Source organism: Oculina patagonica, chromosome 1, assembly GCF_052425735.1.
Source record: "Oculina patagonica isolate OP01 chromosome 1, crgOcupat, whole genome shotgun sequence".
NCBI classification, from domain to species: domain Eukaryota; kingdom Metazoa; phylum Cnidaria; class Anthozoa; order Scleractinia; family Oculinidae; genus Oculina; species Oculina patagonica.
The window spans coordinates 1,543,534-1,561,086 of NC_135758.1; the positions used below are offsets into that span (position 1 = coordinate 1,543,534).

At 38.2% G+C, this 17,553-nt stretch overlaps 3 protein-coding genes across 3 annotated transcripts; all 3 read left to right on the forward strand.

Annotated features, from left to right (window-relative positions):
- Window positions 1-714: 714 nt before the first annotated feature.
- On the forward strand, window positions 715-1,749 carry LOC144664668 (adenosine receptor A3-like). The gene has a single exon (XM_078525888.1). The coding sequence runs from the start codon at window positions 715-717 to the stop codon at window positions 1,747-1,749; it is 1,035 nt and encodes a 344-aa protein (XP_078382014.1).
- Window positions 1,750-4,881: 3,132 nt separating this feature from the next.
- LOC144647863 (adenosine receptor A3-like) lies at window positions 4,882-6,789 on the forward strand. Its single transcript, XM_078507561.1, has 3 exons — window positions 4,882-5,328; window positions 5,613-5,659; window positions 5,974-6,789. The coding sequence occupies exons 1-3, from the start codon at window positions 4,882-4,884 to the stop codon at window positions 6,461-6,463; spliced, it is 984 nt and encodes a 327-aa protein (XP_078363687.1). The 3' UTR covers window positions 6,464-6,789.
- An 8,601-nt stretch (window positions 6,790-15,390) lies between these two features.
- LOC144647874 (adenosine receptor A3-like) lies at window positions 15,391-16,751 on the forward strand. Its single transcript, XM_078507567.1, has one exon. It carries the CDS (start codon window positions 15,444-15,446, stop codon window positions 16,473-16,475), a length of 1,032 nt encoding a protein of 343 aa, XP_078363693.1. The 5' UTR covers window positions 15,391-15,443; the 3' UTR covers window positions 16,476-16,751.
- Window positions 16,752-17,553: the final 802 nt, after the last annotated feature.

Genomic DNA, 17,553 nt, shown 5'->3' on the forward strand with positions numbered 1-17,553 from the left:
TAAACAAATTTTTATTCACATCACGTCCGCGAACATGAGCTTGTCATAGAGGTCAACTCAACCAATTTGAAAAGAAGAGTCAATTAAAGATTTCATTCAGCGATGATTGGCCTTCCAACAGAGGAAAAACCTGCATTGTTTTACATGACGTGCACTACTTGGTAAACAAGATAACTTTTACCTACGCACTTACGTGTTTTCTCATAATTAGGTTTAATTTTTGGGAAACATTATGCTTACGTTAACGGTTTTTGCAAAAAAAAAAAAAAATATTAACACACGTTTTTTACTTCTTAGAAACAACCAACGATAAATAAACTATCCGCCCCGGATACCCCATCCTCATCACTGAATTAAAACTGGCAATGACAATCCCTTTACTTAAAGCTTCAGGTAAATGGTAAATTAATGTGCAATATGCGCTATAATTACAAATGGTTTTACCGAGGATAAGAATACTTAGTAAATTCGTATACAAAAATTGGAGCAAACACCTGTTTTCTCATTTTTATGTGGGATTTTAATTCAATTTCTAATATAAACAGTATTTTTGACAGGTTGCCTCAAAGTGGCTCGCTCAGCGATGATTGGCCATTTTAACAGAAAAAAAAACTATATAACTTACTGGGATGTGTTTCTCCCCTTGACGTTTAACAGAGCAGCTTTGGTCTACATCAACGAAACGTTTTTTCATCGGTCAGTTTAAACTCAAAAATGAACAACACGTCAGTGGCCAATACTAGCGCGAAGAATGCAACTGATTCATCAATGGTCATTCTTTCCAAGGCACAAGGCATCGCACTGTGCAGCGCTTTTATCTTGGCATCAGTATTTATTTCCATAGGAAACTTGCTCACCATTGTTCTCTTTGCAGTTAACAAGACACTTCGTAAGAAAAGTTTATTTCTAGTCATCAATATGTCGTTTGCTGATCTGATGTTAGGAACTGTGTCTCTACCAATTTATCTCATTTACGATGTCGGGGCTTCTTATCAGCTATGGACAGGAGGATCGATGGTGTCTACGTCTATTTTCTACATGAGTGTTGATACCGTTTTCTCGCAGGCCTCGCTTATTTCTGCGGCATTCATATCTGGCGAGAGGTTTTACGCCATATATTGGCCGTTTAAGCACAGAACACTATCAATGCGAGCATACCGCATTGTTATTTTTGTGTTGTGGATACTAGCTCTCATTACTGCCGCTATCTCGATTGCATTAAAGGAGGTTATGTCACTACAACATGTTGTGTATGCTTCGACCTCATACACCTTGATGCTAATATTAATTGTATGCGGTTGTAACATTGGCATTTGGAGAAAATTTCAACAAGGTAATGTTGTTTCACAACAACAGAACAGAGCGTCTCAAAACAAACGCTTAACAAAGACCTTGCTGTTTGTATCTGTTCTTGCTTTGCTGTCGTGGCTTCCTTTGGTTATTATGAATTATCTTATCTTTGTCCTTGATGTCCCGATACCGGAAAGATTCTATTTCATGATAAACGTTGTAAATTTCTCGAACTCTTTTGTAAATCCAATTGTGTACGCATTACGAATTCCTGAGTTTAAACAAGCGTTGGCTTTTTGCTGTCTTGGAAGGGGAGCGACTATAGAAGAAGAAGGTGGCGAAAGAAGAAATAACGCGACTACTGCTGTGAGGTCGGGGACAAAGCTTAGAACATTACAAACAGATCCAAGTCACATTAACTTAGCATTTGAACAGGAAGTTATGGATACAAAACTGTAATCAACAGAGAAGAGAAAAACGCTGAATTGCATAATGTCAGTTGTAACTTGTACTGGCCTCTGAAGTGAAAACCATTTTTTCTGTCATAGAGTTTTGTACATTAATTTTATTTCCATGCATATTTGATGCTGTTCTTATTTAAACTCTAAGAGTATAATTTCTTGCCAAAGAGTTGAACACAAAGCTGAACACCTAGCTAATAGACTGACTTTTCGAGTCCGGTGAACTAAACATTGGTTGGCCTCTACACACAGAGTCAAGCAACTGTAGCTTCATGGAGGGCTATCTACATCTCAACGGATGGTGTATATTTGATCGCATTACAGTAAAGTAATATTTTTTATAATTTGTTAAAACAATAAAAGTTGAATGAAATTAGATTCTACTTTTTGGCGTTTATAGCTATTCTTCTAAATAACTTTTGTCATAGCGCATTTGAACACCGTTTTTGTTTTTTAGATGCTTCCGTCGTATTGCTCGACCTGAGAAGTGTTTGGCTTTCAATACCGCTAACAAAAAACACAGTTATTGAAACCATCTGGAACGCGGCACAAAGATCTTTAAAATTGTTTGCGGTATTTGCATAAAACGTTTACTAAGTTTCCCGTTTGCAAAACTGAATCAATTTCGTGACAAATTTACGAGTAGTGCTGACCGGCGTAACATGTTACATGCACTCAAACACAATTAATTTTGCGATAAACATCTAATACAATGTATGTATTTTGATGCACATTTTTGGTATTAAAGCTGCCGGGTTATTAACAGTCGATTTAATTTCTCTGAAGATGAGAATAGTCTATGATTACTTCCTACACAATTGTGGAAGTCATTTTAGTAGATCGAAGCCTGGTTAATATCGGTGAGATTTTAGAAATTGTCAAAAATGGCACGGTTGTCAGCAGATCTAAAAGTGGCAAGGGTCCAAGGGTCCTTCTTTCGTGCTCTCCAAACTTCCCGCGTGCACCATAACTCGTGCACACAAGCAAGTAGTTTCTAGCGCAGCGACGCAATGTTTCAATTTTGTTGAAAAATTGGCCGAATCCCAGATTTGAAAATTAAAGCCCCAGGGCATGACGCTCAATTTTACATGCCCTAAAATGAATTTCTCTTGTTGTTCATTTATTTCATTAAACTACATGCCCAGAGCACGCAAAACAACGGTCTATGCAAAAAGCAGCCAGGTAACGCCGTTTTTTGACGAGCAGGGCATAGAGAATCAATTTTCATGCAAACAATACCAATTACATTTTCTTTATCATACATGTTTACTTTCTAAGCCGTTAGTACTTGTTCTAATTTTAGAAGTGGGGAGTTCCGTTGTAAGTTTGCATGCTATTAAACAATGAAACTATTTATTCACATCGCGTCCGCGGACAAGAGTTTGTTATAATAGATGTCATCTACTCTAATTTGAAAATACGCGTTATTTAAAGATTTCACATGTTGATCTCGATGCTTGGCCTTCCAACAGGGTGAAACCTGACTCGTTTTGTATGACGTGTTCCTTGGTAAACAAGATAACTTTTACTCGTGCATTTAAGTGCTTTCATATTATCATAAACGCCATGTTTAATTTTTGGGAAAAATTATGCAACGTGCGTTAAATCAGTAACGGCTTCTGGAAAATAAAACGTTTTTTATTTAAAATAAGACAAAACCGACGATAAATAAGCTACGCCTTGGATACCCCATCCTCGTCACTGAATTTAAACTGTCAACGGTAATCCCTCTTCTAATAAGGATAAGAACTTTTTTGTAAATTCGTGAACAAAAACTGGAGCAAACACCTGTTCTTTTAATTATATGTGTAATTATAAATTAGTTTCTCATTTAAACAGTATTTTCGGCAGCTAACGTCAAGGTGGCTTAGTCAGCGAGTATTGGCCATCTTACGAAGGAGACCAAAATAGATAACTTACTACGACGTGCAGTTCTTTCTGCTAGTCAAAACAGAAAGAACAAAGCGTCAACGTTTTTATCGTTGAGAAAAACTAAAAAAATGGACAAAGCATTAGCAGATAACACCAGCGAGGAGAATGCAACTGCTTCGACAATGATTGTTGGTTCCAAGGCAGAAGGCATTGCATTGTGTAGCGCTTTTATCTTGGCATCTGTGTTAATCGTAGTTGGAAACCTGCTCACAATTTGTCCTCTTTGCAGTTAACAAGGGATTTGATATGATGTTTGGAACTGTGTCTCTACCAATTTACATTAATTATTTTGCTGGCTCACTAACACACATTTAACTCTGGAGATTAACCCATTATTACCCCTGAAAAACGGACGAAAATTTCTTTTTTCGCACTGTAATTTTCATTAAGTGAAAACTACTTAGTAGTCAGTCAGATTTTAGCTGGTTAAGTTGTTGTTTTTTTTAAAATAAATTAGTTATTCTAATTTAAGTCAAGGGTTGCAACCAGTTGGCTAGTACTTTTTCTCTGCAGATTTGTATGAAAATCAGGCTTTAAACTTAATTCTACATTAGCTAGTACAGACAGTTTTCTTCTCGATGGCTGTAGAACTTGTTCTTATTTTATAAGTGACATCCTGGTCAGCGTTCAAGAAGTTCTGTTGTAAAATGTGCAGGTAGATAAATGGATTAAACAAAATTTTCATTCACATCACGTCCGCATGTCATAGATGTCAACTCAACCGATTTGAAAAGACGAGTTAATTAAAGATTTTATGGGTTCGTCAACGATGATTGGCCTTCCAACATAGGAAATACCTGCATAGTTTCCTGTGACGTGCTCCTTGGTAAACAAGATAACTTTTACCTATGCATTTACTTGTTTATTTCTGCCAACGCTAACGGTTTTTGCAAAAAAAATATTTACACACCTTTTTCCTTCCTAGAAACAACCGACGATAAATAAACTACGCCCCACATAACTCGCAACGACAAATCCTTATTTTTATTTGGATTTTTAATTTATTTCTTATTTAAACTATTTTTGGCAGGTTGCCACAAAGTGGCTCGCTCAGCGATGATTGGCCATTTTAACAGAAAAAAAACTATATAACTTACTGGGACGTGCTTCATTCCTTGCCGTTTAACAAAGCAGCTTTGGCCTACATCAACGAAATCACAAAATGTAAACGTTTCCCTCGGTCAGTTAAAACTCAAAAATGAACAACACGTCAGTGGCCAACACTAGCGCGAAGAATGCAACTGATTCATCGATGATCATTCCTTCCAAAGCAGAAGGCATCGCACTGTGCAGCGCTTTTATTTTGGCATCAGTGTTTATTTCCATAGGAAACCTGCTCACCATTGTTCTCTTTACAGTTAACAAGACACTTCGTAAGAAAAGTTTATTTCTAGTCATCAATATGGCGTTTGCTGATCTGATGTTAGGAACTGTGACTCTGCCAATTTACATTTACGATGTCGGTACTTATTATCATCTATGGACGGGAGGATGGACGATGTCTTTGTATATTTTCTACATGAGCGTTGATACCTTTTTCTCGCAGGCCTCGCTAATTTCTGCAGCATTCATATCTGGCGAGAGATTTTACGCCATATATTGGCCGTTTAAGCACAGAACACTATCAAAGCGAGCATACCGCATTGTTATTTTTTCTTATTTAAACTATTTTTGGCAGGTTGCCACAAAGTGGTTCGCTCAGCGACGGTCCTTTTTAACAGGAAAAATATAACTATATAGCTTACTGGGACGTGCTTCTCCCCTTGCCGACAAACACAGAAGCTTTGGTCCACATCAACGAACGGAAGCGATAAAGCGCAAACGTTTTTATCGGTCAGTTAAAACTCAAAAATGAACAACACTTCAGTGGCTAACACTAGCTTGCAACTGGAGAATGCGACTGAATCCTCAATGACTGTTCCTTCCAAGGCAGAAGGTATCGCATGGTGCAGCGCTTTTATCTTGGCAGGTTTGTTTATTGTCGTGGGAAACTTGCTCACCATTATTCTCTTTGCACGTAACAAGAGGCTTCGTAAGAAAAGTTTATTTCTAGTCATCAACATGGCGTTTGCCGATCTGATTTTCAGCTATGGACAGTAAGTATGAGCACGCCTTTGGCGTATTTCTTCGCTACCGTTGACAGCGTTTCCATGACAGCTACATTAATTTCTGCGACCTTCATATAAGGAGAGAGATTTTACGCCGTATATTGGCCGTTTAGGCATCGAACACTGTCAGTGCGAGCATACTGCGTCGTTATGTTCCTGGTGTGGACCATTCCTCTCTTTGAAATCGGTTTAAGTCTCCTGATTTCATCTAAACATTATCACACTGTTTGGGTGTCATACGGCGTGGCTTTAACATTCATCATATGTAGTTGCAACGTCGGCATTTGGAGAAAGTTTAAAAACGGAAGGTTCGCTTCACACCAGGAAAACAGAGTCTTGCAGAACAAACGCTTAACAAAGACCTTGATGTTTGTTTCTATTCTTGCTTTGCTGTCGTGGCTCCCTTTGATTATTATCGGCGCTTTAATCCTCGTTTTAGATGTTCCTGTATCTTTAAAATATAATATTATTGCCAGCTTTTTAAATTATTCCAACTCTTTTGTAAACCCAATCGTGTATTCATTAAGAATTCCTGAGTTTAAACAAGCTCTGGTTTTGTGCTGTCTTGGAAGGGAAGCGGCGATGAACGAAGATAGAAATAACACGGCTGCTGCTGTGAAACCAGCGACACAGCTAAGAACATTACGAACAGATCCAGGGCACCGAAACTAAACATTAGTCGGCTTCCACACACAGAGCAAAAATTTCAACAAACTGTAACTGTAGCTTCATGGAGGACTATCTGCATTATCCTAAACCTAGTTGATCAAAATGATAATATAGAAGGAAATGAAAATACAGTCGAAGCTCTCTTAACGGACACTCTCGTAAGCGGACAGCTCTACTTACGGCCGCCTTGTTTGAAACCCCGTTTTAACTCCCATACAAACTCTGTATTTTTACATTCTCGTAAGCGGACATTCCCGTAAGCGGCGGCGGACACATTCAGAGATTACGACTTCGACTTTTTCTTTGTTTTTAAGCTCCCATAAGCGGACACCCCCAAAGAAAATCCTATTAACAACCTCTGTATCTTGTTTTTATCAATCAACTTTACATCACCGTTTGTCACAATGATTTTACAGTAATTACAGTACCATATTTCAGTGTTTGTTTTGTCGACATCCACGTCCAGTTACATTTCGAAACACCACTTACATGCATATTAGCATTATGTTAGCTGGGCAAGCTCCCGTAAGCGGCCATCTATCCCATACACCTCTAGTGGCCGCTTACGAGAACCATTCTGGTAAGCGGCCAGCTCCAGTTGCGGACACTTTTTTCGCGTCCCGAGGGTGTCCGCTTACGAGAGCTTCGACTGTAGATTAAAGAAGTTAATATTAAAAAATGAATGGTTGAAAATGTTCTCTTTACTTTGTTTTACTCGTACATTGTTGTCGTTATTTCGCGTAGTCGAGCACTGTTTTTGGTATTTTTGCTTTTGCTAACGATTCTCCCGGGTGATTCTCCTATGATCGTTCTCGGATCCTCAGTTTAGCTGCGGTACTCCACATTAGAACACGTTTAGTTTTTCCGAATTGGAATCAGTTCTGTGACAAATCTACGAGAAGTACAGTGCTGACGGTCGCTGCAGCAAATTTAAAAACATGGTAGTGATATTAGTATCATCAGGAGGTATCTGGTATCATTGTTATCATTGTTATCTGGTATCATTGTTATGCTTTTCTACTATTTATTGTCAGTACGGACAAGTACACACGAGGCCATATTTGGATGTTTATTTCGGTACTTATCACCCTGTTCCAAAACAGTTACAGACTTCCGAAAAAGTTCTTTGAGGTATCGAGCTGTACGTTTTCTTTGAGTATAAATAATTCAGGGCTCGATCAGCTTGTAGTTGGTTAATTTATTTTTTGTGTTTTTTTTTTTACCTTTTCCTTCGATCGATGCCGGCTACGTATTCTTCTTTAATTACCAACTTCCTGAGAACATTTATTCTACAGTTTTAAAGTTAAGTGGAAAAGACAACCGTCAGTTCTTTATAAAATTTTACGTTTGGTCACTATATATAAAGTGTATCGCTTGTGCCAAAAAGGCCGGCGATGGCTTATCAATTTTTTATGACATGAATATAGCCCAGAATATTGCCCTTAAAACTGTTTACCCTTGGATGACATTAAGGTAAAGCGGAGAAAAATTTTAAGAGGGCGTCTTCCTGAAAAGCACCCACTCAATTTCGCGTAAAAAATAATTTTGCCTGAAACTCTGTCAACTGAAAAACTATACTGAGGTAAGAACTAAAACAGATTTGGTATGATTTGAAATAATTTTCTGGACGCGTTAGGAGCCATAAAGTATTTTCCCTTGTCAGCGCCCGTCAAAACGTCTCGAAAATTGAACAATAGGCACTTTTCGTAACACTGTAAAATATTTATTTCGCATCATCTAGCCACAAATTTTGTATCAACTTGCTCATAAACCTTTCTAGTTTTCCATGACAGTCACAGTTGGCCTCTCAAAATCGAGCGTATTATGAACACTACCAATCGCCATCGAGCGAAGGCTGGCTTGGATTTAGAGGCTATTTTTTTCAGTTCTGTAGCAGCTATCGTAAGGTTTTCTGTGATTGGCCCGAGATGTGTGAAAGGTAGCGACGGTAGCAAACCAATAATATTGCTCATAGGGAGTCACGTGGTTCATCAGCGTTGCTGTAGTCATGGAGTCATTCAAATATCGCTTTTTGCTTTTGGTCTCAGATTTGCGGCATTTATATTTCATAGTATCCAGGGTATCCTGAGTATCCAGGGTATCATCCAGGGTATCCAGGGTATCCAGGGTATCCAAGGTATTCTGGGTATCCAGGGTATCATCCAGGGTAACCTAGGTATCCAGGGTATCCTGAGTATCCAGGGTATCAAGGGTATCCAGAGTATCCAGAGTATCCAGGGTATTCTAAGTATCCAGGATATCCTGAACAGTTCTTTTCATATCCGTCACCAATAATCGTCCAAATTCCCCTTCAAAATTGCTTAGAAGCAATAAATCCATTGTATAGTAGATCTGTAATACACCCAAGAGTTGTTGAAAATGGAGTACCAAAAAAGAATAATATATAAAATAGAATTTCTCGTTAACTTCATCTGACTAAACTGACATCCAGTGAAAAAGTTTGAGTTGATATTATAAACTCGCCATTTGCATGAAATGTAAAGTAGGGAGGTTGCCAAATAAACGTCTTGCTGAATTAGTAAAAACTAAACAAACCAATCAAATAAATCAAAGGAAACATTAAAATTATTAATAATACTGCTTCCGTAAATACTCGCGTCTGATTGGTTGACTTCAAAACGTTATGATTATCCCAAATTGTATCGCACGGGTTTTTGGTTCTTTTTTTGGAATAACTGGTTTCTCAAGAAGGGAATTGCAGACGAAATCGAAATTACGAGCCGAATAAGCTTCACGCTTTGCTTGAGTGAATTTATTTACGCCGAATACAAAAACAAGCACATTGGCCAATACGGACCAAATAGCCTCAAACAAGTAATGACTACATCGCTTAAACACTTGTCGAAAGGCACTGCATGTACTTAGAGAACAGAACGTATAGGCTTTCTATTGTATAGGACAGAGAATTGTTTCGTCCAAGGAAGTGTTGAAGGGAAAGGGAAACAGCTTCACTCGGCTGGCCGTCGAAAGCGTTCAAGCTCGACAAATATAGGAAGCAGAAGAAAATCTCTGAAAGAGGTAAAACCCAGGATCTTTTATCAGACAATTAGTTTGACTATTTAGCCAGATTTTTCGGCTAAAAAAACTTTTAAAACATCGAGAAACCTGTACGTTGTTTGGGCTTTGACCTTATTTTGAATGAACGCGTGATAATATTTGCCACGTTTGAATACATAGATTTGCGCATGATATTTTCTCGCAATTTTTTTTCATAAATATTATTAATACGTAATCACACGATTTTTCTCGTGCAGTTTGCGATAAATAAGCACTCGTAATTTTTTAAAAGACTACAAATTACACTCGCCCTACTGGCTTGTGCAGTTTTGTTAGCCTTTGAAAAATTGACTTGTGCTTATTCATCCCAAATTGCACTCGAAATCATGTGATTACATTTACAAAGCTGGTCAAAACTTGAGGGGGCTACGCGTGAAGACTTATGCCCATGCCTGGCCCAGGGACAGAGCTTTTAGCTGGTGGCTGGCTGGCGGCTGGCATTGAAAAGCAAGGGGGAGGGGTGGGGCTAGATTTGGTACACTGAGTGTTTTACTTTACTCTTTCTTGCATGTTCTAGTGTTGAACCCTGTCTGTTGGCTAAGCTGCTTTCCTTGGTGGGATGCGAGCCTTTGGAAAGAGGGCCACCCCCTGAGAGAGCCGAGGTCTGGCGGTGCTCGTCCAGTTGCAATGGGCCGGCCAGGGTGGTGCCCTGGGGAAGTGTGCCCAGCCGACCAGGTCGGAGCTCTTTGCAGGTATGTTTATGCAAATCCAGTCAGATTTATTTTGTTCTGAATGTTGGATAAAATAAACCCAGAATAGTTCGTGAATGGTATTGTCTATTTCACGTCAAAAGAAAGAGTAGACTAAGGCCATGCCATTGTATTTCTCCGTTTAGCGTCGTTCAACGAGCTTTTGCAAATATCAATAGAGCAAACCTGACTGTGTGATTTAGCAAAGACCACTTGGATATGTCCAAGCCATTTAAACCTACCACTAGGTCATACCCACGCGATCGCTCGCCTGTAGCTATGTAGCTAATCATTCACCTATTTTAAAATATTTACGAATACTCTGCGCTCTGTTTGTGTGAAATATTTATTTTGTGTTATTCAAGCGTTTGGCTCGGAACGAGTACCGGTCGTACAATTTACCTGGAACGTGTTGAATAATGCAAAACAACGACATTTTTTCTGGACAGTATTCCAATTTTTGTTTTGAGTTTATTTTGGGAATCGAAACGAAAATTGCAAGCCCAGCAAGAATGTGTCAAGGCACGGAAAATAAGTCAACGCACCAGGGAAATTACCTGGTAAAACACTTGAATGAAACAAAATTATACATTTCACACTAAACAGAGAGCAGAGTGTTCATGTCAAGCGGGTGATCGCTAGTAAACATCAAATCTTGCGTGACCGCGACAAAGGAGCCGAATGGGCAGCGTGGGTCTGAAACAATTTTATTACCGGTTAAAAAAATGCCAGCCAGATTATGAACCAGCTGCGCACGGTTAGAAATATTGTTTTCAACCATAAACGTTTGAGTTAAAAACTTTCATTTTTCTTTTCTTCTATGATAACATTATTGCAATGCGCGGTATACAATTCTAAATATTTAACAACACAACTTTGTCCACACTGTACCTTATCACATTAAAATTTTGTAGCAGATTCATTTTGCAAACGTGCTTCTGATTTTAGGCGTGAGTTGCTTTTTCGTTTTGGAAGAAAGAATTTTTGGAGACAGGCAATGTTTGCGACATAAAGAATGTTGTGCCAAAACGGCCAGCGATAGCTTATCAATTTTTAATGATACGAATAATGCCCAGAATATTGCCCTTAAAACTGTTTGCCATTGGATGACATAAAGGTAAAGCCGAGAAAAAGTTCAATTTCAGCCAGTATTCTTTTTATTTACATTTTGATAGTTTTGTATTAAAGCAAAAAAACACATGTTTTTAATCAATACACATGAAGACACTCGGCGCGTTCAATAAGGGAATACATTTTAACATTCAATACGGTGAGCATTGAACATTACGATGACTGTCTGCTGTAGCTGCAACTGTCCCATGTCCTGAACTTGTCTTTTCAAGCCATATTTTCAGTATTTGTAAAAAAAGGACAGAAATATAGGACAACATGGTACACTTCAGATGCGTGGAAAGAGAATAAATTGCACAAACGGTAATATTTCAGCAAAAAGCTTTCAGTAACGGGCATTTTTTATTAAATTGGTCAGCTATCAACAGGAGAAAAAAATCTTCCTGCTCAGCTAGTTATGAGAAAATGCTCATTTCCTGCGCTCGATGAGTAATTGAGCAAACATCCTGTATTCAAATCAATTTGTAAAATTAAAAAGAGAAAAGAACAACACAGCTCTATGCACATTATATAGAAAGGATGACCTGCATTATCGTTTTCGGCTCGTCAGCAGAGAATGGCTGCAAATGCGTATACTAATGTTTTGACAGAAAGCCCCAACGTTAAAAGAAACGTTAACTAGTCAAAGGAGACATTATGTGTTACAGCTGGTAACATCCATTAAGGCCAAGTAAAAAAAATGTTTCTCGTCGGGATTTTTATAAAAAAGCGAGCGGGCGGGCGCTTTTGTTGTTATTTGTTACTTCCTCCATCGTCAAATTCTCCAGAAGCAAACTTGCAAAAAAAATCCTGCAAGATAATTGACCTATCCAGTGCGGCCCTAGCGTACCAAGGCTTTCAAATTTTGGCCTGAGTTCGTGTTTTTTTCGTTTCAACTTTTCCAATAGCAAATAATAAAAAAGAAGGCGGCCCCAAAAAAATAAAGCGGGCGGGGACGAGAAACATTTATTTTTTTTTTTACTTGGCCTAATGGAACATTGTTGACATAGTTTAATTCCCCCTGTCCGCACATGTCACTTGGTCCTCAGTCCAGCATAATCATAACAGAACTCCTATTTTCCTCGGCTAGTAACAACAATCTTTCACTGATCGGTCATCGTCAAACTTGAGTCGGCGTTTTCGTCGTTTAGTAGGACTCAAAAATGAACAACGCATCAGCAGCTAACACTAGTGCAAAGAACGCGACTGGTTCGACAATGACTGTTCTTTCAAAGGCCTGTGAAGTGAAAACAGTTTTTTTCTGTCATAGAGTTTTGTACATAATTTTTTTCTCTTGCATATTAGATGCTGTTCAAAAGAACAATCTCTTGCCAAAGAGTTTAACACGAAGCTGAACACCCAGACTGACTTAGAGTCTGAGTTTCTAGTCCGGTGAACTAAACATTGGTCGGCCTCTACACACAGAGCAAAAATATCAAGAAACTGTAGCTTCATGGGTGACTATCTACATTATCTTTAACCTAGTTGATTAAAATATACGTGATAATATAGAGGCAAATGTAAATAGATTAGAGAAGATAATATTAAAAGATGAATGGTTGAAAATGGTCTCTTTACTTTGTTTTACTCGTACATTTTTGGGCGTTTTTTCGCGTAGTCGAGCACTGTTTTTGGTCTTTTTGCTTTTGCTAACGATTCTCCTATGATCGTTCTTTGATCCTCAGTTTAGCTGCGGTACTCTGCATTAGAAAACGTTTAGTTTTCCCGAATTGGAATCAGTTCCTTCTCCGCCACAAAGTTAGATTGGAAGATACAGTCCGACCTCTATTAGGCGGCCATCCTCGGGACTTTGAAAAATGGCCGCTTAATAGAAGTTGGCCGCTTAATAGAGGTACAATATAAATTTGATAGGAATGGCAGTAAACGTGATTTTATAGCAAAATGCTTTTAAAAAGTGAACAGATATGAAGATAAATCCAAAATTCATTGTAACAAAACATCAAGTGCATTTCCAGCCCATGCATAGTTCTAGCTCTAACACAGAGGGTACGTAGTTGAAATGTACAGTATTTCTTCCCGTTGATAATGTACAGAAAAATATTCAAAACATCGTTGACAAGTTTCTTAGGCCTTTTTGCATCAACAGTTAGTATGTGAAAAAAATTAGCTCAAGATATTTCACGGACGATGTATATCATCTGTCACCATAATTTGTAATCAAGAATTTGCTGGCCGCTTAATGGAGGTAGAAAACCATATAAATAATACACTTGCGACAGCAAAAAGGTGGCCGCGGCCGCTTAATAGAGGTGGCCGTTGAATAGAGGTATCAAATACAGCAGTTTAGTGACAAATAATTGGGACTTTGGAAAGTGGCCGCTTAATGGAGGGTGGCCGCTTAATAGGTGGCCGCTTAATAGAGGTCGGACTGTAATATAAATGTCAATAGAAGTAAATTTTAGCAAATAGCTTTCAGGGAAGAACAATCAAGCTTAATACGAAGTGTTGCAAAGCATTCATTTTTTTTTTTTTTTTTTTACGAAATTGGTCATAAAATTTTGATCAAATTTGTTATCAGCTATCATTTTGTCCTCGTGCCGAGCTAGTCGTTAGAAAATTCATTTTCCCCGCTCGCCGAGTAATTAGGCATACGTCCTGTGTTCAGTTTAATTTGTAAACATTATCTACCTGCATTATACGGTTGTTAGGCCCGTCATCAGAGGAAGGCTGTAGATGCGTTACACCTGCTTTCACAATAAAACACCTCGAATTTCTGTCAAGACTATCACATTATCACCCCAGAAAAAAGGACGCATATCCCCAATAATTTCCCCTAGGTACTGTTATTGCACTGTTATTTTCAATGAGTAAAAATTAGTTGATATTCAATCAGCTTTCAGCTGGTTAAGTTGTTGTTTTAAATGAGGTTTTCTCTATTATTTTCAATGAATTTAATAAAAACCAGTTAAGAGCTGAAATCAGTTGGCTATTAATTTTTGTCGGCATAAAATGGTTTTGTATGAAATTAATTCCGCGTTAGCTATTACAGTTATTTTTTTTCTCCAAGGCTGTAGTTCTAATTTTAAGTGACATCCTCGTCAGCGTGCATGTAGATAATGTTATTAAACACAATTGTTATTCACATCGCGTCCGCAGACAAGAGCTTGTCATAGATGGCTCAACCAATTTGAAAAGACGCGTTTACTAAAAATATCATGGGTCGGTCAGCGATGATTGACCTTCAACAGAGGAAATACCTGAAAGAGTTTTATATGACGTGCACTACTTGGTAAACAAGGAAACTTTTACCTGCGTATTTAAGTTCTTTCATATAATTATGAAATTCCTGTTTACTTCTTGGGAAAGTTTATGCTAATGTTCAACGCCATTGATTGGTAAACAAGGAAACCTTTACCCACGTATTTAAGTTCTTTAATATAATTATGAAATTCCTGTTTACTTCTTGGGAAATTTAATGCTAATGTCCAACGTTTTTGTTCAGCGATGATTGGCCTTTCAACAGAGGAAAAACCTGCATAGTTTTCTTAGACGTGCTCCTTGGTAAACAAGATAACTTTTACCTACGCATTTGCGTGTTCGCTTATAATTATACACTTCTTGTTTAATTTTTTGGGAAACGTTATTTTAACATTGACGGTTTTTGCAAAAGAAGTATTTACACACCTTTTTCTTTGTTAGAAACAACCGACGATTAAAAAAAAACTACGCCCCGGATAACCTACCCTCGTCACTGAATTAAAACTGGCAATGACAATCCCTCTACTGATAGATTCAGGTAAATGATAATTTAAGGTGCAAAATAAACTGTAATACCATCATAAAATACAACAAGCGAATTCACCGACAATAAGAATACTTAGTACATTCATGAACAAAAACTGGAGCAAACACCTGTTTTCTTATTTTTATGAAGAATATTAATTTATTTCTTATTTAAACAGTATTTTTGGCAGGTTGCGTCAAACTGGCTTGCTTAGCGATGATTGGCCTTTTTAACAGGCAAAATAAAACTATATAGCTTACTGTGAGGTGCTTCATTCCTTGCCGTTAAACACAAAAGGTTTGGTTGACATCAACGAAACCACAAAGCGTAAACGTTTTCATCAGTCAGTAAAAACTTAAAAATGAACAACACGTCAGTGGCTTACACTAGCTTGGAGAATGCGACTGATTCTTCAATGATTGTTCTTTCCAAGGCAGAAGGCATCGCACTGTGCAGCGTTTTCATCTTGGAATCTGTGTTTATTGTTGTTGGAAACCTGCTCACCATTGTTCTCTTCACAGTTAACAAGACACTTCGTAAGAAAAGTTTATTTCTAGTCATCAACATGTCGTTTGCTGATCTGATGTTAGGAACTGTCTCTCTACCAATTTACATTTACAACATTGGAGCTATTTATAACCTCTGGCCCGGACGATACCCGCCGTCTTTGTCAATTTTCTACATGAGCGTTAATATTCTTTTCCCGCAGGCCTCGCTAATTTCTGCAGCATTCATATCTGGCGAGAGATTATGCGCCATATATTGGCCGTTTAAGCACAGAACACTATCAATGCGAGCATACCGCATTGTTATTTTTGTGGTGTGGACACTAGCTCTCCTTACTGCCGCTGTCTTCACTGCATTTTATCGCTTCATTTCAATAAAACATTTTGCGTATGTTTGGACACCATACACCTCGATTCTTTTATTTATTATATGTGGTTGCAACATCGGCATTTGGAGAAAGTTTCAACATGGAAGTGTTGCTTCACAACAGCAGAACAGAGCCTTACAAAACAAACGCTTAACAAAGACCTTACTGTTTATATCTGTTCTTGCTTGGCTGTCATGGCTCCCTTTAGTTATTGTGAATTTTCTTATCGTTGTCTATCGTGTCCAGATACCGTGGCTATTTTATAACCTGGTGGTCGTTGCATTTTATTCCAACTCTTTTGTAAATCCAGTTGTGTATGCATTAAGGATCCCTGAGTTTAAACCAGCGCTGGCTTTATACTGTCTTGGAAGGGAAGCGGCTATAAACGGCGAGGGTGGCGAAAGAAGAAATAACGCGACTGCTGCTGTGACGCCGGCGACACAGCTAAGAACATTACGAACAGATCCCAGTCACAGTAACTTGGCGTTTGAACAGGAAGTTATGGATACCAAACTGTAATCAACCAAGACATGAGAAACTCTATAGTGTTGTTGTAACTTGCACTTTCTGTGAAATGAAAACTCGTTTTTCTGATATACGGTTTTGTACATAGATCTTGTTCTCATGCATATTAGATGCTGTTGTTATTTTAACCTTTAAGAGTGAAATTTCTTGCCAAAGCGTTAAACACGAAGCTGAACACCTAGATTGACTTAGAGTCTGAGTTTTGAGTCTGGTGAACTAAACATTGGTTGGCCTCTACACACAGAGCAAAAATGTCAAGAAACTGTAGCTTCATGGAGGACGCTACATTATCCTAAAATTAGTTGATCAAAATATACATGATAATATAGACGCAAATGTAAATAGATTAAAGAAGATAATATTAAAAGATTAATGGTTGAAAATGCTCTCTTTACTTTGTTTTTCTCGTACATTTTTGGCGCTATTTCGCGTATTCGAGCACTGCTTTTGCTTAAACGATTCTCAGCAGTCGCATCTGTTGAAGATAACAGAAAGGAGCCACTGTTAGGCCACAAAATGTAATAATCGCAACAGAAGGTAAGACTAACGTCGCAGCACTGTTCTTAGTGAAGTGTTTGGAAAACACTACGGTTATAAATCAGATTATGTTCGTCTTGAGGCTACCGTCTTTGTTGTAAACCATATCATCAACAGTTTTGCTATCACACGCAACAATCAATTATAATTGTCCTTAGGGCCGCGTAGCTTCATTTCGAGAAGCATGATGATTATATCGTCGTGCCGCATTGTAATGTAGGTGACAGTTTAATTAAGCAAACATATCTGAATTGAATTAGCTTTGTGATAAATTTGCAATTATACCTGCAGGCGTGCCTTGCGCATTCAAAAACAATGATTTTGGCTTTGGTATTTTTTCTATGGGTATTGTATATGGATATCCGCTATATGTAACAAATAGACTACGAGTCCTGCCCGGGTTTTGTGTGAGCAAAAGTCAACGAGGCGCAGCCCAGTTGAATCTCGCTCGAAGAAAACGAGGGTAAATAGTCTAACTGTTTTAGTAGAAACTCTAAAGGATTAAGCCAAAAGTCAAGAATAATTGTCCCTTCAA